Source organism: Caloenas nicobarica, chromosome 2, assembly GCF_036013445.1.
Source record: "Caloenas nicobarica isolate bCalNic1 chromosome 2, bCalNic1.hap1, whole genome shotgun sequence".
NCBI classification, from domain to species: Eukaryota; Metazoa; Chordata; class Aves; order Columbiformes; family Columbidae; genus Caloenas; species Caloenas nicobarica.
This window is the reverse complement of record NC_088246.1, coordinates 89267607-89294008: the sequence shown is the minus strand read 5'-3', so window position 1 is coordinate 89294008 and position 26402 is coordinate 89267607. Positions and strand designations below refer to the sequence as shown.

Here is a 26402-nt window from a genome sequence, read left to right as displayed (position 1 = left end):
GGGGGAAAAAAAAAAAGCTGTCTTCTGCAACAGATGAGAAAACAACTTTTACAAAGCATAATGGTAAGTTAGAGCTCTCTGATATTTTAGTTCTTAATTAACTGGAACTAAAGAATTGCATAGTTACAAGCAATTATATTAAATCTATTATTCCAAAAAAGCTATGCTTCTGGTTTTAATTTCTTCATTTAGACATTACCATAAATTAAGAAATGAAGCTGAAATCAAAGTTATTCAATAATGGAAATATTTGGAAGATGGTACTTCCAGAGGTCAAATACTATTCTGAAATAAACTGAACATTTTGAATTCAAATAATACCAAGGAATGAAGCAACGAGATTACTTCACAACTCTGCACATCAGTTTTGCTGCTTATTTGCTTGCTTGCTGTTACCTCCTACTTGGGGAGTAGTGGCCAATGCCAAAGCTAAACAGGCACGCTTTTTTTGTCCTGTATGAGGAGAAATCAAACATATTTGGAGTTGTCTAACATCAGCTTGGGGGGCTGGCGCTTAAGCTTCCACGCCTGATTTATGTTAAATCACTCGACTTTCAAGGAGTGTTTCTGTTCCTGGCAAATGACACTAGTTTTACCAGGAGAGAACAAACTTCCTTGTTGCTTATAAAAACAGCAAAGCTTATTTATTTATGTTGAATAAAGTTTACATATTAGAACCTATACAGTGAAGATCTGCATTGGTGTGACTTGCTCAGCAGGTGCAAATTGTGTAAATGGCCTGGTTGAGTTCAGTAAGAAATGTGCTGAATCTAAAAATACCACTGCATTATCATGGAGTAGACATGGGATATTTAGGCTGGTTGTGACCAGGAGTCGTGGAAGCAGCAGAAGAATTTCTAAGCTGAAATCAGGCAGTGCTGCTATAAAGCAACAATTACGTCCATGGATATGCTTTTAAATGCTCTTTATATTCTTTATATAAAAGAGGAATCAGTAAAATGCATGGAGGGAAGTACTAAGTGTCTAGGAAGAATCTGAGTTACTTCTTTCACTGAAGCTACACTTGTGTGTTTACTACCTGTGTTTTCATAGAGTTTATTCAGCTTTTTCTTAATGTAAAATGTTTAAACCTTGCTACCTTTATAACTTTGGGCCAAGCTTCTCAATATGACCCATCAATGTCCCTCCCACTGTGCCCTTCTGTGATCTCTTCCTGGTTGAAGGGGATTTGTTAACCTAACAGCCACATTACTTACCTGTGTAATCCCGAGTTTCCTTAAACAACCTTGCATTAACTTGCCTCTAATTAGCAACTGATGACACACCACCAACCCTGAAAACTTGAACCTGAAGCCTTCTTCCCTTCCCTACCTGTTGATCTTAATTTTACTTACCAACTCTCAGAAGTTATTCCACTCTATTATTTGCTATGCTCTCTTACTTTTCTTCCTGTTATATCCATGAATTACAGTAATCTTTAAGCATGTGAAAAGCGTGCTGCTTTTAGCTAAAAATATTAGTTCTCTGAAGTATCAATTACTTCTTAAAAAGGACTCAATATCCAAATATGCCAAACTTAAAACATGAGTAATTATGCACATATTAATACTTCGTATATTGTTAACACAGGACTAATGAGTAGAAAATGTGCAGTATATCTCATTCTGCTTATAAATCAGGAGTCTGTGTATAACGATGATGGTAACTCATGTAACTGCTGGTTTTTGGGTCGTCTTCATCTCCCTCTCCCCACCCCACAGTTAAATCCAAGATGATATCTGGCCAGTCGCGGTCAAAGGAGAGAGGAGAGCAGTGCGGGCACTGTTCTCTCTGCTGAGATCAACGAGCATGTCCCCCTGCAGTTGTTTTATGACTTGATGTAGTATGCCTTCTTAATTTTTGTTACATGTAAGCATTTATACTAAGATGAATTTAGTCATGCCTTTACAGATTAAGCATGTTCTGGAGCAGCATGTGATTAATTTGTCTCTTATTTTCCAATTCTTTTTCATTCTTATATGAAAGTTTTAGCCTTTTGCTCTTTCCAACAGTTTGCAACTCATATAAAATGTTCTAAGAATACACTGTTCTTCATTAAATACTCATAGAAAATCCCCTTAGATGCTGCTGTGTCCCTTAATGTGGTCTGGCAGCTTTATGCATGATTTTGCTGTGCTGGACCAAGTAAGTGGAAGAATTGTGGGTATGACATTTACTGTTTGAGCATCTTTAGGGTAGTTCCAAGCGCATCCAAGGACTGTGGATCACAGAGAATATGAAACTTTCACTGTATACCCGTTACCCCTAGACAACTTTGAAAAACTGCATTGTGAAATTAATTTAATTCCATTCTGTAAACCCCTGTGGGATAATGTTTGCTACAGGTGTTCTTTTTTTGCTATAGTGTTCTTCATTGTTTCAAAGCATCTGCCCATTTAAAGGATGTGTCATGATACGTCAGAAGTTTGCTGTTGTCATGTAGTTGCAGGAATCTGCAAAGTATTTTGAGGCGAAATGCTTGGCCTGTAGCCTATGCAGGGTGCTCATGTTTTATAAAAGATTAAACCGTTGTTAAAATGTGTGCTTTTTGTTTTCCAGAGACCACCATTTTATCTTTGTCCTGCATGGCCTTACGTGTTCAGCAGCGGGGACATAATGTGGCTTAAGGAGGGCAGGCTTCAAATAAGATTGTGGCCCATTTCATGCATACAGCACCTAAGTTTCTTTGGAGCAAGGGCTTGTGAAGGCTTTCTGAAGCGAATAATCCTATTATCGGGTTCACTTGAGTGCTTGGGCTACTTAGATCCCATGTTATAACAGAAGGAACATGAGGGGCATTGCTTTACAATCAAGACAGGAGAGGGACTAGCATCGTTACAGAGGACACCATGCAGGTTACCTTGGGTGCTGGTTTTATCTGCAGTGGCAAGAGCAGAGGTCTCATAGACCTCTTCCAAGACTTGGGGATGGAGCAGGTGCTTTGGCTCCTCTGTGTTCTAGAGTGGTGGGAGAGCCCACGCTGCCATGTCAGCACACGCAGCTCCAGGTCGGAGCAGCAGATGCTGAGAAGCAGCTGGCACTGGCTGTGCTGTGCTCAGTGCTGTCCTGGAGTGCCAGGGCCCTGGAGCTGACTCCAGTGGCGGTGCTCCTGCCTGCAATGGGTTGCTGGGTGCTCATACGAAGCAGCAGCTACTGCAAGTACTAGGGAACACGTTGCCCTATGTCCATTTTGCAGCTCAGGCAGTGTTTGCTCACACCTCATCCCGGGCTGGAAGGGAGGTAGGAGAGAACCAAAGTAATGAAGGATGTGCTGCACCCATGCTGCCAGCCAAGCCCTGTGTCGTTTTGGAGGGGGATGTGCAGGGGGCTGCAGAGACCAGCCTCCTGCTCCGGGCTCTGCCGGCGACTCACTGTTAAGGTTTCATGTCGTTTCACAAATAATTGGAACAGGCTGCCCAGGGAAGTGGTGCAGTCACCATCCCTGGAGGTGTTTAAAAGGCGTTTAGACGAGGTTCTTAGGGATGTCGTTTAGTGCTGCAGTTAGGTTATGGCTGGACTCGATGATCCTGAGGGTCTCTTCCAACCGAAACAATTCTGTGATTCCAAGTTTGCAGAAAACGGCTGTTGCTCTTGCACTTTAAACAACGCAAGCGACAACTCCCTTCCCTGGCCTGGCCCCGTCAAGCCCCGGGCCGGGCCGCTCCCCGCGGGCAACCGCCGGCCTCCCCCGCCCCGCCCGCCTCCCATTCCGCCGCCGCGTTGCCCGGGCAGCGAGGCCGCGGAGCGGGGCAGGTGAGAGCGTCTGCCCGGGCCGGGCTTCCCCCGAGCGCTGGGGTAGCGGGGGCGGGGAGGCCGCTCAGGGACGGCTCGGCCGATGTGCTGCCCCTGCCGGGGGGTCCCGGCGGCGCTGAGGGACGGCGGTTGGGCTCTGCCGGGGCCTGGCGGCGGCCTCCGGGGGCATCCGGCGGCTCCTCACACTCGGCGCTGCCCGAGGAGGAGGGGGCGGGCACCCGGGCCAAGCCGGGAGCAGGGGGGGCTCAGCCAACCGCGCTCCTTTTCGGCTCCGGGTTTGTGCGTTGCTGTCACCAGCAGCTTGGCGGGTCTGGTTGGCGTGCACGCACTTGTTGGGTTTGGCGTTGTACTCAGACCACCCGGGGCTGGGTTTGGATGCGTGAGCGGAAAAATAGAAAATAAGAGCAAATAGAAGGTGAGGGGAATCATATGACTTTGGCGTTTAGCAAGACAGTAACCCATGTTAGCACACGAGTGGTAGGTATTGCCATGGCTGAGGGTGAAAAGTTGCAAAGGCTGGCAGACCCGATTGGATTTCTCATTGTTCATTCAATGTGTATATATTTGTACATGAGGTTCACGCACGGCACAAACAGCAACACAGGAGGTTCCCTCTGAACATCAGGAAACGCTTTTTCACTGTGAGGGTGACCAAGCACCAGCACAGGTTGCCCACAGACGACGTGGAGTCTCCATCCTCGGAGATATTCAAAAGCTGTCTGAACGTGGTCCTGGCCAACTGGCTCCAGCTGACCCTGCTTGAGCAGGGGGTTGGACCAGATGATCTCCAGAGGTCCCTTCTGACCGCAGCTCTTCTGCAACTCTGTGATTAATGGCTTACTAGAGAAAGCAGGTCATACCTTTGTTTTTTCCTCTGTTTTTTCTGATAAGTTTTTATTATTTTCTTTGACACACGTGTATTCCTTCCTCAGGGTTTTTCTGTTCTGTCCTATCCTGAAATCCCCAACTTTTTGCCTTCAGCTGCAGTCCCTTAGCTAGAGCTGCATTTTTAATCATTACTGGAAGTGTGTGACCAATGCAGTAATTAAGTGCACACTCTGAAGTCTGTCCCTATGCAAATTTGCTGTGTTGAAGTAATGAAGATGTTCTTCCCTGCCAGTGTGTCTCCTCAAATGAAGTTCAAGGCAGCGTTGAGTCACAGCAGTCCCATTCCTCCATCACTGACTTTTAGTCTTTTTGATAATCTCTATACTCTAGCTTCTGTACAAAAATGACAAGATTCTCCTTGGCGTGCACTAGTGAGTTGTCACCATAGCTAGCTGTCATGTTGGCATGTGTGGTGTGATTTGTCTGGAGTACTTTTTCTACAAATATGGATTGTGGTAGGTTAGAGGAGAAAAATCAGTTAAAAGTTATCTAAAGATATCTGTTCAAGTAGTAGTTCTCCTTACCTGGAGCTGTGATTGGAGTCCAAGCTTTTTTACTTGGTGGCCATCAACTTTAAGGTTTTTAGAGACTCATGGTGCTTGTCTGTTGACCTTGCTGAGTTTGTCAGTTCTCCAATAGCCCCAACCATCAAGTAGGATGGGAAGGTGCTTTGGTAGAAGCCCTGTTCCCCTGCCATGTGCACACACAGGTGTTCATTCACATTCTGCATCTGTGAACTGCTGTTTTATTACTGTTTCTTCCAGGTCCTTGTAACTGAACGTAAACAGACGATGCCTCCTCCGGAAACCATATTTTGTGCTCAGCAGATCAAAATCCCTCCTGAGCTACCTGATATTCTGAAGCAATTTACTAAAGCTGCTATTAGGACTCAACCTTATGATGTTTTGCAGTGGGCAGCTGCGTAAGTAGGATGTGGATGTTCACATAATGATGTAGTGCTGTGTGTACGGATCCGCAAAACCTCGCTGCTCCTGTTTGTTGTACAGTGGAACTGTCTTGAGTATGAAACCAGCCTGTGTATTGCTTGCATGTGCACTTCTGTGCATTAATGCAGCATGCGAGCCTATAAAAATAGCGTGAAGGACTTGATTTATTTTCTGTTTCATTGAGGTTTAGGACTGGCATATTTCTGGAATAGTATGATTTCCATATAGAAGAATGCTTTCTGTTGTTGTCGTTGATTGATTGCTCTGTCTTTTATGATCAAAGAGGTCCTTTAAGACCTTAAAAGATCAAAGGTCTTATTTTCCTCTTGCGTGAGACTTGATTAAATTCTTGGAATTTAAAGGAAACCTAGAAATAGCTTTCTAATTCTTAAGCTTGCCTAGGTTTCTTTTTGTTCGTTTGTTTCCAGGAAGAAAATTAAGGAATCTCCTTAAATGTTACTGAAATAGGAAAAGATCCTGAAAAGTTGTAACTTCTAGATGATAGTCCACGTAATAAATCTCTCATTGTAAAATTGGTTTAAGATATTTAAACATTTCTTCTTCTTTAACTTTTTTGTTACCTCAACCACTCACTATCACTTTTTCCTGTCCTAGAGTTTGTGTGGACAAGCTCTTGAAAGGTATCCGTGAGATGTTCTCAACTGGCGGGGGATTAAAAATAGTCCATGCTGTGTATGTGAGGGAGAGGAGGCTGTTAACAAAGCCAGGCTGGAGTCTGGTTTGTCCATGGAAAAAACAAACAAACAAACAAACAAACCCCACAAAAACCAAAAAAACCCAAAACAAACCAAAACAAAACAATAAAACCAAACCTGAAGCTGAATCACTACAGCTGCAGTGTTGGAGAAAGGCAGGGGGGACATCTGAAAATGCTGTGGCGGTTCTTAGGAACACGATGGAGGTGTGGTGCAGCGCACCTCTGGGCGATAGCTGTGCAAGGAGCTTGCCCCAGCCAAGCAGTGGGAAGCGGCAGCCGCCAGGTCGCTGGAAGCTGCTGGGATGTGGGGCTGGTGAAAGCAGGGGCAGCGCAGCCAGACCCCAACCTCTGTTTAAGATTAAAATTAAAGACGGCACCAGCTCGGTTGGAGGAGCCCCTGCAGATGGGCAGGTGGCCGCTGCTGATGGCGCATCCCTTTCTGGAATGTGCAGGTTTTCCTTGCCCAGTTCAGATTGCTGGCCAGTTATGTCAGAGGTGGTATTAGAAGGGGGGTGGTTAGTAGGTTGAGAGAGGTTCTCCTTCCCCTCTACTCTGCCCTGGTGAGACCTCATCTGGAATATTGTGTCCAGTTCTGGGCCCCTCAGTTCAGAAAGGACAGGGAACTGCTGGAGAGAGTCCAGCACAGGGCCACAAAGATGATGAAGGGAGTGGAGCATCTCCCTTATGAGGAAAGGCTGAGGGAGCTGGGGCTCTTTAGCTTGGAGGAGACTGAGGGGTGACCTCATTAATGTTTATAAATATGTAAAGGGTGAGTGTCATGAGGATGGAGCCAGGCTCTTCTCGGTGACAAGCAATGATAAGACAAGGGGCAATGGGCACAAACTGGAACACAGGAGGTTCCACTTAAATATGAGAAGAAACTTCTTCACAGTGAGGGTAACGGAACACTGGAACAGGCTGCCCAGGGAGGTTGTGGATTCTCCTTCTCTGGAGACATTCAAAACCTGCCTGGATGCCTTCCTGTGTAACCTCACCTAGGTGTTCCTGCTCTGGCAGGGGGATTGGACTAGATGATCTTCTGAGGTCCCTTCCAATCCCTAACATTCTGTGATTCTGTGTGACTCTGTGTTCCTCCGAAGGTGGTGACAGCCTTATAATTAAAAGGATCTGCATCTAATTCCCTTTTCTGCTCTAGTCTTAAATTTTATTTTGGAGTGGACCGAAATAGCAGAAATGTAGATGAGGGAGTTGCAGTGTAAATAGCCCGTCATGCTTTTCAGGTAGTGTGTGAGGACAGTGTTAAACAAATCAGCCCTAAGGTGCTAGTCAATCAAATGGGAAAAGCCTGTGCTTTGGTTTGCAAGCCCATGCTGATGTTAATAAATCACTCTTTGCAAAAAAGGGCTAAGTGTATTGTGCACAAAATAAGTTAATTGCCTTAAGAATTATTACAGTATCATAAAAAGGAGCGTGTACAGTCTAAAGATTGTGGTTTCCCCTAAAATGAAAGGTGGTATCTGGGCACAGGGAGATGGGACTTGTGCAGGTGAGCAGGTTGCTGAGTGTTGCCACTCCTGCACAGGAGCGTGTGGATTCATTCACTGAACTCTAAGACGATTTACTTTTGTGCAACTTGTAATGGCTACAGGCACTGAAGTGTGTTGCTCTTCCCATTCACCCAGGTATTTTTCAGCGCTGTCAAAAGGTGAGCCCCTTCCTGTGAAGGAGAGGCTTGAAATACCTTTGGCAACAGAGAAAACAGATGCTGCTTTGACTCCAGGACTCCTTAAAGTCTTGCACAAACAGGTACAAACGTCCTTTATCAAATGCACGATGCTATCGAGGAATGCTGATGTGTTGGGGATGGTTGGGTAGAGTGGCTGTGAAGTATTTGATGTATTCTGGAGAGAGTTTTCAGCGTCCTTATTGTGGTACTATGGTTTTGTTTAAAGCTTTCTCCCAAAGGCATGGTGAATGTTGCAGAACTGAAGGAAAGATGGAAACACTTGTGCTTGCCAGGGGAGCAGCTGGAAGCTATCCTGCAGCTGGACAACTTCGGCGAGGAGGTGGAGTGGATGAAGGTTCTGGCGCTTGGGTGCAGTGTTCTCGGTGGGGTACGTTCCCAGCAGGAGCCCTCACGTCCAAACACAGTGGTATATGATCATATATGAGGCAGACCATAGAACAACAAATGCAAATGGACTTTGGGGAATGGGGGTTGCTTTTGCAGCAGCTGGCGAAGTGTCTTGCATGTTTACTTCTGATCCCTGTCAGCTTTTGGTCAGGGGAGCTCAACCAGAAAGAGACGGCTGCGTCCGCACTTTACTGGGATGGCAGTAGAAGAGCAAGTGTGTCCACAGGGAGCTTGGACCATGAGAGCGAGGATGATAGAGGAATGATGCTTATAACATCACTGTAAATGTCCATGGAGGAGTACTGAAGGAAGAAATTAAAACATCAGTGCTTAATTGATTGTTTAGTCAATTAAATTTTCCCAGAAGCAATTAATGTTTCTAAATCTACATTTAATTCTTTTAATGTCAGTAACAAAATCTCAGCAGAGCATTTCAACAGAATGAGGGATTATGAAATGCACTAAGCAATGTTCTTATGAAATATAATATTTTTAATGGCTTCTGTAGTAGGGAAGAAGGGGTACTAAAAAGAAAATATGTGTTAAGTAATATTTTGAGAATGTTGCAGTATCTGGAAACCCTAAATGTTGTCTTGGCCTGGCGATGCAATCGTGGTGTTTTTTGGTTGGTTGGTTGGTTTTTTTTTTTACTAATTTCAAATGTGTATTTCTTGATTCCAATCCTCCTCCCAAAATGATTTCATAGTTTGGGTTCTTCATTTAAAATGAGTAACAGCAAAGTTATTTTTTTTAAAGAAATCAAAACAAAAGCAGGGTCACAGGAACGTCATTCTGATGGAACTAGACAGACTAAATTTACCTCCATCTATCCATCTCTTCAGTCTGCCATCATGTAGACAACTGCCTTTCCTTCCCCTGAGGGCCCTCCCAGGGGAGGAGCTACATTAAGTAAAACTGTTAATGACACTTTTCTGGCTGGTGTTCTAGATCGTGAACAGCTACTGCATTTATTTTAAATATTGTTGTTCTACTGTTAGGAAATACTTATTTTTTACAAAGTCATTGCTTGCTTATTAATGAAGAGCTAAAGATAAATTTTGAAAAAGTTATAGCAAAAAGATTACTATTTGGGTTAAAAAGGCCTGTGTGGATTTTTTTGTTTTAATAGCATGCAACCAGTCTAATTCAGTGAAGCTCCATGCTGAATTTTTCCACATTTCCCCATGTAGCTCAGCATGGAAAGGCCACTGGATTATAGACATTGTATTGAATGAAGGATTTTTTGAAGTATATTTGGAATTAATACTTTGAGGCATGTTTGTTCTAAAGGGAACTTGGATGCTACTTGGCTTTGACTAAACTGAAACATTCTTGAAATGCTTTTTGCTTCAGCGTTTTTTCTGCTAACTACTAAAACGGAACTTGCTTACAAATAAGGCAAATACTAAATACCAGCATTCCTAAAAATTAATATAATGTAATATTTCGTAGTAAAAAAATCATCTGAACTGTATTAATTTTCTATTTTTTGAAGATATATCTGTCTTTGCTGCTGAGAATTCATTTAGATCTATTGAGATGATATATATACACAGATATACATACATATATCTAGCGAGGTATAGTGATATTTGAGATTTTATGGTAGGAGAATAGAGCAATTCGCCCACATTGGAGATAGGGCTCAGGCTACCCTGAGCCACTTCTTTAAACAGGATTCTGATATTTTTACTCCAGTTTCTACTAAAACTTCATTATTTTTTCCATCCCTGCACCTGTACTGGAGGGTAAATTTGGGGTTGAAAGCCAGGTAATGAGATAAAGCCTTCACCTCATTTACAGGCACGCTCAGTGGTTTGCAGTGTGGATTTTGTCATGGTACACAAAGGACGTTCATGGCTCTGATAATGTTCCTCTCATTTCTCAACTTAACCCTCTGCAGTCCTTACTGAGTTCAATGAAACACGCCTGTGAAATCTTAACAAAGGACCCAGACGGTGGAGCAGCTCGTGTTCCCTTTGAAACATTCTCATTCCTCTACTCCTATTTGGCCAGTATCGATGGAGAGATACCAGAGGAGGAAACCGAAACGTTCCTCTGTGGAATTAAAGAACAAGCGTAAGTAAAAATCCATACATGAAATTTTAAATATGGATCATCTCTGGGTTCTCCATAAACCTTTAACTGCAGATAAATAGTCTATCTTCACTTTGGGTGTAGCCATAGTGACAGGAGTAAAGGTTGGCTAAGATTATATTGAAAGTGGTCAGCCTTAGGGTTTGAACTGTTAAATGATAAATTATTTATCCATCTTTCTTTGAAATATTGAAGTCATTACCTGGTGGTATAACTTCCCCTATACAAAGCAATTACAGTCCAGGAGAAAAGCCAGGCAGGTCAGCATCGCAGTGCAGGTCTTCTAAGTGCTCTCCAGTGTTCTGGGTGTTGGCAAGATGGTCCTGAATGCTGATGTGGGGTCAGGAGGTTCCCCCTTGCCCCAACCAGAATTTTTTTGTGTGTGTGTGTTGTGGTTACCCCCAATATTCTTAAGCGTCCTTCTTACAGGATTGGGTAGAAAATACCCTGTCCATTCAAGCTGTGCTGCCATTTTCTGATGTGCTCTCACCATTGCTGGTACTCACAGCTTGTTTGTTCTGAATACATCTAGACACTTGCACTTCATGATGATCAACAGGATATTTGCGTAGTTTGGCTACCTTTTTTTCTTGAGCACACCAACACTATTCTGTTGCTTTAGACTGATGGTTGATCCTATTCTTGTCAGCTTTTACAACAGCAAAAACCTAAAGTTCACAGGCTTGTGCTAGAAGCTCTGCTCACTAGGGCTAACTCATGCTAACTGCTACAGGTGAAAATCTCATCTCTAATAGGCTTCAAGTCTTGTGCCCACAAAATTCAGAGTCAAAACCTCTTAACTTTTTGGCAGATGGGGGAAAGGATCCATCAAGATACTGCATATATTCCTGCTAGAATTAGCACAGAATGTGCATTAGGAATGCATGGAAATGACAGTGTCTTCAATCCAGCTTTCAGTGATCAACTCCCACTAATTTTAGCCATAGTCACACGTAGATCACACAGAATGCACTTTACTTGGTTTTTAAAAGAGCCTTGTCCTCTGAGTGCCTGTGTGGCATGTTTGCACACATATACTGACTCCTCCTACCATCTATCTGCCAATTGGTCTTTCTATCTTAGACTGCCACCAGCTCCATGTACATGGGAGCCCAAAAATGTACAAGCACATAAATGAACTGGCTTGTTTTGTCATATGTTACCAGATGGACAGTTTTTAATAAGAAATACTTTTTAATAATAGTGCTCTTGCTTGCTATTAATATAACCCTCAATTATATCTTGCCCAACACACTAGGATTTACCATGCTGAAGTGTTGTTCTAAAACATCTGTTTTATTCCTTTCCAGTGACCAACAAAGTGGCATGGTGCTGCTCAGAAACTTTCTGACCCAGCCCTCAGCACTGTTTTGATCAAGCCTACTCTTCAGCACCAGATGAGGAAAAAAAAAAGGAATAAATATGTACAAGTGTTCAAGGAAATAATTTGTGTTCAAAGGACTGTTATTTGCACATTGCAATACAAGAAGATCCTCTTCTCTGACACTTCTTTTTCTTTATTCCACTCTTGAAATGGCCTTTCAGTAGATGTTAGTTGAATACATGGTTGTACTGTTCTCCGGCCTCTCAAATACTGATGCTCTCACCTAGGGAGTGATAATTTCACTCATTTGTTTATATTGAGTAAAATGTATTTTGTTACGGATCTTCCTACTTGTACTTCATAAGAAAATAAGTAAAATGTAAAATTCAATTCAGAGAAGACTGAACAGCTGTAATTGGTGCATTTCCCATTATGTTTCTAGATAACACTGACTTTGACTCTTGTACAAATACAGCTTTTCTTTTGACTACCTTGTCTGTGTGAACAAGCTCTATTAAGCGAGTAGTTTTCCCATGCCTTATTCAATAGAAAGAACCCTGTGGCTGAGCTGGTGGAAGAAACATCAATTCGAAAAAGGATGGAAATGTTCCAGATTGTTTTCCCTCTAATTAGGACCCTTTCAGAACTTAGATATCCTTTTCTGTTCTTAGACAGACTGTTCTAGTTACAGATCTGTTTTAAAATAGGTCTTGTTTTCTGACAGAAAAAGCTACTGCATTTGTCACATAGGTGAGGAATGCCTGACACAGGGTTCAGCATGGTTTTGAGTTGAACAGCTGTAGTAGGTCCAGAAGTCTAAATCAGTTGGAACTAGACTAAGTATTTGGTGGCAGGTAATCACACTGAACTGCAGAAACGATTGAGGTAAGAGACAGGATACCAGCGGCTACAGTAGAACTGGAGAGATTCCAGTGACAGAGGTCAAAAATGGGAGCAGATGCAGTGCCCTCTCCTGGCAACTCGATCAGGCAGAATAAAGTGTTGTAGGGGAAGATAGATCTGCAAGCTTGTTCTTTCACAGTTGCTTTCTTCAATGAAGTAACAAGTCTGGCTGATGATGACTGACTGTGCTGAAGCAGATTGTGTGAGGAATTAGCAAGACTAAATACTGATACAATAAAAATATCACAGAAGTGGAGTCCTCCTGCACACCCTCAGTATGTACCTCCATGTCTTAAGTCTTACTGTTTTATCAGCCTCTATGACTAGTACTTAGATGTTAGTCTACAGGATAGAAACTCCTGCTAGTGATTTCTGGAAGGAAATGGGTATGCACCTGGTGTTTGAAAATTGCAATCAGCAATATTACAAATGTCCTTGCTACCTCCCCACTAGTTTCTGTGCAGAGCTATATTCTCATCATCTTTGCCAGATGACATCACTTCTAAATTTCTTTAAGTGTGAGCTTGGGAACAGTAACTTCACCATTGTTCTTTTACCACTAGCTGCAGCTGAGCCTGTTGGAGAACTCTGAACTCTGCCCTGTAACCTCAGGTACATGCTGTAACTAGACAGTAAGTGCTGTCTCTTCTGGAACACTGCTCCCAGAGGTGACAATGTCAAGTGGGAGGGTAGGACAGGAACTGCCATCAAGCCTGTTCACTTTTAACTGATCCTAGACTCCAGGAATTAGCTCTAGTCTATATTCACTAACTATGCACCAGGAAGGCAAATTAGTACAGCCTCTCACAGACTGTATTCTTCAGCCTTGGCAGACTAAACTCAAATAGATGAGAGAGACCAATGTAAGTTATTAAGAGATGCATTCATTTTACACACTTTCTGACATATCATACTTCCTTCCTGACAAACTTAACCCTCTCTCATTTTTGTCTCCAAGTAGAACTGTGGTGCAGCACATTATGTACAATGCAACAATATTACGTACACAGCATGGCTGTCCCTGGCACAACAGCAGTAACAATAGTTCCTGGGCAAGTAATTCTTTTGAACAGCTGACAAACAAAATAATCAGGTTCTTGCTTCTACTTTCTTCGTTTATGGCTGTGATATTTGTCTTCATCTCTGAAACAAAAAACACAAACGTGGGTACTGTTAGGCTCAGACTGACAGAATCTGAAGGAAAATTTAAAAAAAGACTTAGAAAATGGAAAGCTTTAGTTTAATGTAATCATGTCCCCTTCTAAGGAAATAAACTAAGTTTATCTCCTATGCTGTTTTAATCAAAGTCTTGTCATGTGTTGCCATAGTAGCAATTAGTTTAGGATGAATGGCATCATTGTGTCATGAAGCCAATTTTGAGACAAGCAAGAATTCACATCCACACAGTTATCTACAGCATTTCTTCCCTGCATGCTATGGATAATGCAGCATTTTTTCTGCACAACAGCCTAAGTCTTTGCTCAAACACAAGTCCCACACACCTATGGTTTTGCAGATGCAAATGTGTCCTTGTTTATGGTATTAAACGTGTGGCCTAGATTTGTTTTCTTTTGCCTAAAAATATGTCCAGAACTGCTGAAGAGCAACAGCATTGTTTTGAAGCACTTGCCATGGAAAAGCTAGTCAATTGACTGTATGTACATACAGCTGAACATGAGCCAGCAATGTGCTCTGGTGGCCAAAGCAGCCAAGAGCATCCTGGCTTATATCAGAAATAGTGTGGCCAGCAGGACTAGGGAAGCAATTGTACCACTGTGCTCAGCACAGGTGAGGCTGCACCTCAAATCCTGTGTTCCATTTTGGGCCCCTCACCTCAAGAAAGACACTGAGGTGCTGGAGAGAGTGCAGAGAAGGGCAATGAAGCTGGTGAGGGGCCTGGGGCACAAGTCTGATGAGAACTGGCTGAGGGAGCTGGGGCTGTTTAGCCTGGAAAAAAGGAGGCTGAGGGGAGATCTTATCACTCTCTACAAATACCTGAAAGGAGGTTGTAGCATGGAGGGTGTTGGTCTCTTCTCCCAAATGATGGTACAAGAGGAAATGGACTCAAGTTGCACCAGGAGAGGCTTAAATTGGGTATTAGGAAAAATTTCTTCATGGAAGGGGTTGTGAAGCAGTGGAACAGGCTGCCCAGGGAAGTGGTGGGGTCACCATCCCTGAAGGTGTTTAAAAGGTGCATAGATGAGATTTTTTGGGACGTGGTTTAGTGGTGGACTTTGCTGCGCTAGGTTAACAGTTGGACTTGATAATCTTAAAGGTCTTTTCCAACCTAAATGATTCTGTGATTCTATTATATCAGTGAAGCAAATAATCCTATTTATTCTCAGTGCAAACTAGAGCAGAAATCAGTATTAGACATGACAAGCACAGTTAACTGTTTAAATGGACAATATGTTCCCCTATGCATATGTTGATCAAGAAGTAAAATAGTCTGTGACAATACTGTACTTATCCTGTAGCATGCTGTTGAAACTGTCACCTTTCAAATGTGAGAGCAAATTCTGGTCTCAATAACAGTTTATGATCTCACAGCAAGCTCTGTTCAGTATTAGTAGCCTCATGCCACTGGCTTGTTAAACTGTGAGATTAGCATAGCTTTTTATTGGACTAGATAATCTAATTCTCTGCATTAAATTCTCATAGACAATGGCTACAGCTGCCTGATTCAGAAGCAGGAGTCAGCTGTCACTATTTATGCTCACCTCTCTCTTTTTCTCCGAGAATCTCTGTCTTTGCCTCTTTCACGACTCCTTTTTCGTTTATTTGGACTCCTGCTGGTCTCTCTCCTATGTCTGGTGTGTTCAGTATCCTTGGAGCTTCCTCCAGACTGCCGTGAGTCCACTGAAGCAGACCGCCTGTCTTCCCTTCTGAAAAAAAGGTTATTGATTTTATTCAATAAAAATAGTTTCACAGTCACTATTGTTTTCATTATCACTTTTGTAACAGAATGACCTACTAACGGTGTAAGACAGAGGATATATCTATTTTTAAACTTCTCTATCTCCCTAAGAAATATAATACCTCCCAAAAGAGGCCCGAAGTCCATGCTCTTATATGTGCACATCTCATCACACTATTTAATCCAGTTATTTACAAACACTTCCCCTCAGTCTTATCACCTCTGCTCGTGAAACAGGAGACAATGGAAGGGGTTCACTCAGTTTTGCTTTAAAGCCCTAACTTGTCAACCACTTGCCTCAAGCTCCTACCTACAGCTGGAGAACCCAGCAAGCCTGATCTTTGGTTTGGCCGTTTCATTCACCTTCATTCTAATGCTGGAAAAAACCCACCTCAAGTGTCACCTTTGTTCCAACTACTTTTTCATCTCAAAGATCTCCTGAAGAAGCACAAATAGACTATAATTAGGTCATGATTCCATTTTTATTTCAGTGACAAATGTTTGGAGGAGTGTGTGGTGTTGCTCGACAGAGGAAGAAATACGTATACAGCAAACACGCTCCCAGTTAGCACAGCAGCATTCATAGTGATAAGAACTGTAAAGGGTCCCCCTATTTAATAAGTTATGAAAACCTTTCTCTGAGGTATTTTATCATGTATCTACCATAGTATTTCCCATTATGTGGTAGGGAAGGGGAAGAAATTGTGTACTTGTATTTTCAAGTGTCCTTCTGTCCCCAGCTATATGCATTTGGACACAGAGGGAGCACTATTCATTCCCCAGCTCTACCAGAAACTACCTGTTCACCTGGATCACTTGCAACTTTTTCCCCATCCTTCCCAAAGACAGAGCTTCTCAAGCAAGAGCTTAACAGAATTAGTATAAAACAAACTCTGCATGTGTCTCAGCCAAGGTTGGTAAATGTCCTTTTAGAAAGAGGTAATAGGGTAACATTACAGGCTGTCAGGCTGCTGACACCCCTGAGGAATTTGCCAGCTGTGACATACCTTCCTGAAGATTTTGACTTCCCTCCATCACCTATCTCTGTATTATCCAACCTATTTTCCTCCTGCCAGTGATTGCTGAGTTCTTCCATATGCACACCAATCACATCCCGAATCACCTGGAGATTAAGACAGATTAAAAACAACCAACACAAAAAGCAGGATGTCATTGCAGTTGCCTGAACTAGCAACTAGACAGCAGAGAGTAAACATCTCCTTAAAAAAGGTCCCCCCGCAAACCCTACACATCAGAAGTTTGAATGGGAAGTCTTATTTGGAGAATCAGGTATTTCAGCATAAATTTAAATAGCACCATTTTACACTAGGCAGTCACCTACATCTTGCTGGCATTTTCACATTCAAAATTTAATAGTCAGAAATGCTCCTGTTATTTGTAACTTGCTGCAACAAACCAAAAAAGATTCCTCTATAGTTTGCAACTCTGATAAGGCAGGGCACAAGAAGTGGAAAAAGAGACATTTTTCTGTGTCCAAAAGGGTTTATCATTGTTTATGCTGATATACAGCGAGCACTTCTGTGCAAAAAAACTATTTTCAGATACTCACCTCAGTGTAAGACTTCTTTGTTATATGAACGTTCTTAGCTCTGTATGACTGCCGCCGCCTTTTGTAGTCTCGCATTTCTGCCAAAATTTCAAGATGGGACTTTGGAGCTTTCTGACTGTCATCTAGCAAAAAAAGGGAAGTCAACAAAATGGTCATTAGCAGGATGTTAGCACCTGCAGGTATGCATCTCTGTTTATTTAGTAATAAAAGTCATTGTGTTCTTTCTGAAATTTCTCCAGTATTTAGTAACTATTATGAATTTAGCACAAGCTTCCTCTCCAAACTTCTTGCTAGCTGTTTACACAAGACTAATAAGCCACCAAGCAAATGTTGTTACGTGATATCAATCTCCTAACAGTGATCCAAATCAATATACGGGCTTGTGATTTGGTCAAATGCCTACAAAATACAGGCCACGTTTTCAAAGCTGGTATTACAATAAGACACAGAGACTGAGAAAGCCAGATTCCGTAAAGCATTTACCTGTGTAGATGACAAATACTGTTTCCTACCTCCTAGGCATAGCAGGGCCCACAGGATAACACAGATGCTTATGTTGCACTTGGTATAGTTACAAACTGGCATTACTCAACAGGGATGAGAGGCTTCAATCTAATACACCCATTTGTATAATATATTGCTCAAGAGACTCTATCAGATGACTGCCAACATTTCTTGTTCAGCTTTTACTCTTAAGTGATCTTTAATCTCATCATCTCTTATGCCAAATACTGTTCCAAGCTGCACAGTAAGTTAGCAACACTGAGCAACCTGAAGTCAGTTGCAGCAAAGACAAAGATCCATCCACTAAGATACACACAAGATACACACAAGTGTGCCAAGAGCAGAGCACCAAGGCTTTCTCAGAAGGAAAACAACACAAAGGACACCAGCCTAGTGTTTTCTGACACCAGGTCTTCATGGTGGCTTTTAAGAACAGTATGCTTTTCACAATAAAAATAATACAAGCAATTCTGTCTGGCTTTCAACAGAACTCATCTAACTACACAAAGGGAAAGTTCTGAGCCATAAATTCAACAACAGATCATTCTTCAAACCTTGTGTGATTTTCGCTGCTAAATCCACAAAGAGATCACTGTCATTTTCTGTGATCTGGGATCTAGACCTCTGTTTCTTCGTTTCCTCAACAACATAATCATAAAGTGCAAGGCGATCAGCTTGAGTCAAGTCACAGGTGAAACGCTTGTGATTTTGAGGAACTTCCACAGGCAGTAATGAGTAAGATCCTGGAGAATGAACAGACAGTTATTAGTAAAATAGCATAATTATACAGGAAAACATTGGAAAGCTCAACAAACAAAGCAGTAAACACCCATGCAGTTTTCATGCTTCTCCTAAATACCTGTAAGAAGTTTCATCCTTCTTAATTTGAAAGGATAATAACTGCTCAAATTAAAAAAAAGGCCCAAATCCCTCCCCAGCCTCACGCAGGCTGTATAACCTCTCTTGACTGCTTGCACTGTTAGTTACAGGTTTTCATGCACTTCAACGGGAACATACTAGATTAGATCAAAAGGACACCCTGTATTGTCCCATCAATTTCAACTCTTGGTTTACAAGCTACAGCAAGAGAGAGGAGGCTGCAGCTCTAACCTGTGGGTTTGTCTTTCTCCTAAAATTGTCTGTAAAGTACTAGCTGCAAAATACCTGCTGTTCTGCCAACAAGAATGAAAGCTTCTAGGAGACCACATAACTGGGCACTGTGCAAATCAGCCTGACTCACGCTGTCAGTTTCTCTACAGAGCTTTTATAAGACTGCCACAAGCATTCATAGCTAAAAGGGCTACAAAGGCACGTTCAAGATGCTCCAGATCAGATAACTAACTTTGAAGCTACAGAAACAGACACACTACTTGCACACTCTTCTTTCCTTGAATGATGTGCCCGGTACCCACACTTCCCATTCCCAGTTAAAACACACATCCTCCCAACAAACAACAAATTCATTCTCAATCCATTGCAACAGCAGCAAAGTGGCTCCCCTAAAGATACAGGATGCAGTACAGCATTTTACTTGAGAATGTTCAAATTCCCAGTAGCCATTCACCTGACCTCCTTAATCCTGCTCCCTGTGACCCAACCGTTTCCCTGCAAGGCACAATCCCACACAGACGTTCATCTCCAGGCAGACAGAAGAGCCAACACATAAGACAAGGTGTATGCAGGAGTCCTCACAACAGCAAAGCCACCGCTTCTCTAGATTACTCAGCGCTGGGCAATCTTTCACATCCTGCTTTCACTAAAGACACCAAAGAAGAGGAGGAGGAGCCGCAATAACTCTACAACAACAAACCTAAAATACAAGATTTCCTTATTACTGCACTTGGAGCCTAAACCAGAACTTTTCTAACCTGAACTAAGAGATTTAAACATGAATACTAGAATTTTGTTTTTAAAATGCGCTGTTCTTGCAGGGTCATGGAAGCCCATAAAAGTGCCCTAGTAGTTACATGCTTGTGATTTTAAAATAATTTCACAACTTGTGATTAAGACCAGCTTTCTTGCCTTCTTATAGAGCTATTCTAATATTCTAAATCTGGTTAGATTTTTTTAAAAAACAAAACAAAAAAAACCCTACTTCCTTTGATACAGGTAGTCAAAATGAAACTTACAATTAAAAATGCTTTCCATTTGCTTCTGTTGCCAAATACTTTTAATTAAACAAACAATTCCAAGTCAGTAAACCTTGCAATAGGCCAAGATGCTACAGCAAAAACCACCCCACACTGTTTCACTGTTATCTTCAGAGAAGTGCAAGCTTGCAGTGAAAATTGGATGGCAAACACTGGCATCTAGTGGCTCACTGACAGATCTTTGCGAGGCACCGCTTGATCAAGGGTTTATCTGTTTCTTCTCTGCTGGGATGTGCTTGCGTTGAATTGATGAGTTACCACTTCCCTCCAGAGCAAATGCACCTGACGTGCTCCAAACACGGTGCCTATCGCATGAAAGCTCCTTCCCAAGCAACTGACTGTTAAGGTTCCATTTGCTATGCCAGAGAAACAAAAGACAACATGAAAATCTATGCCTGAGCAAGCATCACTGCATTTGACTTCCAGGAAAGTAGAACAAATGCACTTTTCCTTCTGCACGTATATGTTTATCAAACTAAAGGACTACATTCAGTAAATGCTGTATCCTTCAGGCATTGCAGTGATTTCCAAACAACACACTGCAGCTCTACAGTCATTTCTACTGGCAGCCCTACTTTTCCACTCGATCTTGGTGTGAACTCTCAAAGAGAAGCACAGCTCGGTCTTAACCTGGGCGCCAGGCTGGTCAGAAAACTCACTGAAAAATGAAACATAAATGAACTACTGAGCTGAGAGCAAAGGACAACATAATATTTGCAGATCTGTCAGCATATTTCTTATATGACTTCTTAGGACAGTCTTGAAACAACCCAACATAATAATACACATATTCTTTTTTTTTGATCTGAGGAGTGGTAGACAAGCACAGACAGTTCCCGTTTCGCAATTAATCCTTTAACAAAACATTGCATGAAGAACAAGGCTGGAGGCAGCATTAGAAGAGTCTCGGCTGCAAAGAACAGAAGGATAACACCAGAAAACGCAGGGAGAAAGTAGAGGGTACGTAGCGGGAAGGGAAGGACTAGCGCTTTAAGAAACTCCTGAATTTTGCAGTATTGATTTTCCAGTCCTAAAGAGAACTAGAGCTGTGAGCACAACAGATTCAAATTCTCTTATCTAGTTTTCCCAAGCAGAGAAAGTAGTTATCACAGAATCACAGAATCACAGAATGTTAGGGATTGGAAGGGACCTCAAAAGATCATCTAGTCCAATCCCCCTGCCAGGGCAGGAACACCTAGGTGAGGTTACACAGGAAGGCATCCAGGCAGGTTTTGAATGTCTCCAGAGAAGGAGAATCCACAACCTCCCTGGGCAGCCTGTTCCAGTGTTCCGTCACCCTCACTGAGAAGAAGTTTCTTCTCAAATTTAAGTGGAACCTCTTGTGTTCCAGCTTGAACCCATTACCCCTTGTCTTACTGTTGGTTGTCACCGAGAAGAGCCTGGCTCCATCCTCGTGACACCCACCCTTTATATATTTATAAACATTGATGAGGTCACCCCTCAGTCTCCTCTTCTCCAAGCTAAAGAGACCCAGCTCCCTCAGCCTTTCCTCATAAGGGAGATGCTCCGCTCCCTTCATCACCTTCATGGCCCTGTGCTGGACTCTCTCCAGCAGTTCCCTGTCCCCCATAACAACCAGAGCCTGTGACTGTGAGGCCAAGCTCAGCTGCCCGTAGAAGGCCTCATCAACATCCTCACTCTGATCTGGTGGCCTGTAATAGACTCCCACAACAGTGTCACCCCTGCCAGCCTGCCCTTTAATTCTCACCCACAGACTCTCAACTTGCTCCTCAACCGCACCTGGACAGTACTCTATACATTGTAGTTGCTCTCTCACATAAAGAGCAACTCCACCACCACGCTTGGCCGGCCTGCATAGCCATCCATGACTACATTCCAGTCATGTGAGCTGTCCCACCATGTCTCTGTTAATGCTACCAGATTGCACTCCAAAATATACATGGAAGGGAATATTAAAAATAAATTTAAAGCAAATCCTCACAGCAATTCACAAGTAAAATGAAGGAAGTTGAAAGGGGAGACACAAGAGCAGCTCTCACATAGGAGCTGATAAAGTTTTTTAAGTATCTGCTTGCTACTTACCTTCACTGTAGCCTGTACCTTCTTTCACACTTTGAGCTCTAGCTTGCTTAACAATGTGAAACTGTAGATCTTTATCTGCAGGCAGAGAAGATAAAAACATAACAGAACTTTTACATCAAGTACTTGGTAGGGTTAGTCTTTATTTCCCAACCTCTACTATGAGACGTATGATGTGTTACAGAACACTGTAGTTTCATTTATGCATAAGCGAGAGTCTGATGTAAAAATATAACTTTAATCTACTTCATTTGAACTGAGGGAAGAAAAAAAAAAAAAGAGGATTTCCAAGTTACAGGGATATGGAAAAAGAAATGTATGTATATTGCAATTGTCTTCTGTACCATTACTATGACCCCAAACTCTAAGACAAACTTTGCACCTTCTAAGCAAATGTTTTAATACACTTTCAGCACTTGATCCAAGGTGAACATTGGAAGAACCTGGAAAATAACCTCAGAGGGGGGAAAAAAAGACCTTCCTTGGATTTTAAGATAAAACAGCCACACCTGCAGAACAGAATTACACAGTGACTGATGAGCAATAACGGAAAATTAAGGCAAAGCACAACGGTGAGAAAATTAACCTACTGATGGAAGCGCTCAGTTTTTCTAAGAAGCCTTGGAGAATCTATGGCTGGCCAGGCAGAGCGCCGTGCTGCTCTGCTCCCGGGGGTCTTCCCTCAGCCTCTGCCCGCCCGGGGCTCCCCCTTCAGCCCCATCCCCTGACTCCTCCCGGCTCTCCCCTCAGCCCCAGCCGCCCCCCATCCCCGGCAAAGCCGCTCACCCATGGCCACGGTGGGAACCTTCAGGTTTTCATAGAAAAATCGGGAGTCGTACATCTCGGCCTGCGGGACCAAGAGGTTCAGTCAAGACCCGCGGCGGCCCCCAGCGACACCGGCTCTGGGCTCCACTGGGGGTCACCCCCGCCCTGGCTCTCAGGCCGCGGCCGCCCGCTCGGCCGGGCAGTCGACGCCCCCAGGCCAGGAGCGCCGTGTCCGTCCCCCCGCCCAGCCAGGCACCCCGCGCGGAGCCGGCCCGGGCGCCCACCTCCTCCTCGGCGGAGTAGCCCATCTTGCGGAGCCGGCAGGACGCGGCGTGCCTCTCCAGCGACGCCCGGGGGACGCGGTGATGGACGTCGTAGGGGCACGGCGCCCACTCCACCTGCCGGCGGGACACGGATCAGCGCGCACCGCCACCGCCACCCCCGCCGCCCCATCGCCCCCATCGCCATCGCCGCCGCCTTACCGGGTCCCCGAGCCACACGGCGCTGGTGGCGGCCATCGCGGTTCAGGGCTGACGCCGAGACCTCGTGACGGAGGGGGCGGGGCCGGCACCATGTTTACTGAGGGCGCTCCTGCCGCAGAGCATGGTGGGGCTGCGGCGCCCTGCTGCCCGGCGGCCGGTTGCTGCGGGCGGCAGCTCCGCCCCTCCCTAGGGCGGGGAGGGAGGCCCGAGGAAGAGCCGGGGCGGAGAGTAGAGGGATTAGAGCGGCTGTCAGCAAGTTTGCTGATGACACCAGGCTGGGAGGAGTGGCTGACACGCCAGAAGGCTGTGCTGCCATCCAGCGAGACCTGGACAGGCTGGAGAGTTGGGCGGGGAAAAATTTAATGAAATATAATAAGGAAAAAGGTAGAGTCTTACATCCGGGCAGGAACAACCCCAGGTTCCAGTACAGGTTGGGGAATGACCTATTAGAGAGCAGTGTAGGGGAAAGGGACCTGGGGGTCCTGGTGGGCAGCAGGATGACCATGAGCCAGCACTGTGCCCTTGTGGCCAGGAAGGCCAATGGCATCCTGGGGTGTATTAGAAGGGGGGTGGTTAGTAGGTCCAGAGAGGTTCTCCTCCCCCTCTACTCTGCCCTGGTGAGACCTCATCTGGAATATTGTGTCCAGTTCTGGGCCCCTCAGTTCAGGAAGGACAGGGAACTGCTGGAGAGAGTCCAGCGCAGGGCCACAAAGGTGATGAAGGGAGTGGAGCATCTCCCTTATGAGGAAAGGCTGAGGGAGCTGGGGCTCTTTAGCTTGCAGGAGACTGAGGGGTGACCTCATTAATGTTTATAAATATATAAAGGGTGGGTGTCATGAGGATGGAGCCAGGCTCTTCTTGGTGACAACCAATGATAGGACAAGGGGTAATGGGTTCAAGCTGGAACACAAGAGGTTCCACTTAAATATGAGAAGAAACTTCTTCTTGGTGGGGTCAACAGAGCACTGGAACAGGCTGCCCAGGGAGGTTGTGGAGTCTCCTTCTCTGGAGACATTCAAAACCCGCCTGGACGCCTTCCTGTGTAACCTCATCTGGGTGTTCCTGCTCCGGCAGGGGGATTGGACTGGATGATCTTTTGAGGTCCCTTCCAGTCTCTAACATTCTGTGATTCTGTGAAGGGCACGGGGTGCAGTGCCAGCCCGCCCGCCATCGCCTCCCGTCACCTTCGGGCAGTGGCGACACGTGCCAGGGCCCGCAGAGCGGCGAGCGGGCATCACCTACCGGCGGGAGGGAGCAACGGGGGAGGCCACGGAACCCGGGGGAAGCACCGAGCCCCAAATTGTGCCCCCAAATTGAGCCCCTAAAAGCGCCTGCCTGCTAGTGACCAGGCAGGAGGAAAATCAGTTTCCTCAGTGCCATCGAGCCCCTGATACCAGTTTCCCTCTTGCAACACGAGGGAGAAATGCGGTGCGAGATGGCAGCACCTCCAGCAGCCTCCTGCCGTGGGCTACAGCTGTCCCAAAAACGGGGCTCCTTCCCGGTGTGCGTACAAACGCGCCAAATTTAGCACATGAAGGCAAGATATTTATTACAGAGTCACGCAAGTCTGGATGCTGGAATAAAGCCAGCATGCCAGCAAGAAAAGTAAAAGGCATTATGTACAAAATCTTGTCACTACGTTCATGCCCTAAAGAGCCACTTGGTTACACATTTGTATACTGCATTATGTAATCCTTTTAGCGTATAATGGGCAACACTCAGCTAAAGGACACTATCCAACAGTCTCGAGCTAGGTGTTAAAGCAAGACTCAACTAATTGTGCAGACTTTAAAATGTCTAAAGCTGCAAGGTCAGCAGTGTCTGAAGTTCCTGATCAGCTATTTTGCAAATCACTCTTTGTTATATGCACAGACTGACCTAGAACTGAAAGTATGTGCATATCTCTAGGTTAGCAATTGCAGACAGGATTAATTCTTTTAAATGATGACAACGCTACATGAGGGGATCCATAAGGAGCCCTCTGTGCAGTGCAAGGGCCAGGATGTGTGTTTCTCCCCAGCACAGGGATGGGTGTGGGAGGCAGCCGTGTGGCTGCAGTGTACCCCAGAGAGTCTTGCCCGCTACCTGGCTAAAATTACAAGAGCCTAGTATCTCCCCTAGAGATTGAGTGAGCATCAGGCCTCAATAAGACTAGCATAGCATGAGGAAAGAATGCCTGTCCCACGGAATAAATTTTGCGTGATTGACATTTGTGCTTGCTTATTTTTGTCATCTATGAGAAAAGCACATATGACTAGTAGGAAGAGTGCATTTGACAAGGGGGATGGGGAGGAAGCACAACAGATGTAGCTGCCAGAATGACTCTTGTGCATCTGCTTTCGTTAGCAGATTATAGCCCTTTCTCTCCTGCACAGTGAATTTGAGACTCAGCTGGGATTTTAGCCCTTTGAGAGATCTGCTGTCTCTAACTACATTTGCCTGAGGATCTTTGACTTTGCATGATACAGAACACTTATGTTTGAAGACTTCCCAGCTGCCCTTGCAATTTCATCTGTGCTGTACTAAAATATGCTCACTAACATTAGCACATTTCGTCAAAAGAGTAATAAGAACAGCTGGGCAAAATTGTTCTAACCATGTCCACTATAAAATACCATTTCTTCAAAATTATGGAAGTCAAGTTGGACAAAATAACCAAGCAGATTAATTTTTTAAGAGTAACGACTAAATGACATTTTGATTTTTTTTTAACTTATAAATTAAATTAATAGTTAAGAAACATGAACAGAATGGATGTTTTGCTCTACTAAGCAACAACATTTTGAATTATTAAAACTTATCTCAGAGGTTTATTTTCCCCTAAAAATACCAGTTCTTGGGATCATGAAACAAAAAATGTTGTCTCTTTCATTTTTTCTAGCCTTTATGGGTGTGGGGAAATGCCAGAGAAACAAACAAACCACCGAGATGAATGTTTTCCTTTCCAGAGCTCTGGGAGAAGCCTCCATCCTGTGATACAGCACACCAGTTAGAAGGCAGCTCATGCTAGGAAGTCTGCTCGTCCCAACATCCAGGTAACATTGCAGCTCACCCGCACTGGGCAGCAGAGATGTGCCTTGACTAATGGAAATAAGGCCGCAATGTGGAGAGTGAATGCTCAGCGAACAGTGTCCGGGTCAGCGTCTGGGACCCAGAGAGACGGACCCACAGTACCCTGGCTCTGGAGAGGAGCAGAAACCCTCTTCAGGGTCTTGAAAACTGCCTGGT

At 44.1% G+C, this 26402-nt stretch overlaps 2 protein-coding genes across 3 annotated transcripts; one reads left to right on the top strand and one right to left on the bottom strand.

Annotated features, from left to right (window-relative positions):
* The first annotated feature begins 3464 nt into the window (after positions 1–3464).
* On the top strand, positions 3465–12380 carry ROPN1L (rhophilin associated tail protein 1 like). Its single transcript, XM_065628259.1, is given in 8 exon segments — positions 3465–3615; positions 3618–3703; positions 3706–3753; positions 5406–5563; positions 7950–8073; positions 8220–8381; positions 10305–10480; positions 11809–12380. Coding segments are annotated over 8 exon segments (951 nt in total). The 5' UTR covers positions 3465–3482; the 3' UTR covers positions 11873–12380.
* Positions 8634–23240, bottom strand: SNRNP48 (small nuclear ribonucleoprotein U11/U12 subunit 48). 2 transcript variants are annotated; one of them, XR_010605765.1, is made up of 10 exons: positions 23175–23240; positions 22977–23090; positions 22714–22774; positions 21931–22005; positions 18271–18459; positions 17213–17334; positions 16650–16765; positions 15446–15610; positions 13732–13868; positions 8634–8703 (listed from the first exon to the last, which is right to left on the bottom strand). XR_010605765.1 is itself a non-coding variant. In XM_065628261.1 (9 exons), the coding sequence occupies exons 1-9, from the start codon at positions 23208–23210 to the stop codon at positions 13829–13831; spliced, it is 918 nt and encodes a 305-aa protein (XP_065484333.1). In that variant the 5' UTR covers positions 23211–23240; the 3' UTR covers positions 11547–13828. The 2 variants fall into 2 exon arrangements, 1 of the variants encoding a protein (XP_065484333.1); XM_065628261.1 differs by lacking the exon at positions 8634–8703 and having other exon boundaries at positions 11547–13868.
* Positions 23241–26402: the final 3162 nt, after the last annotated feature.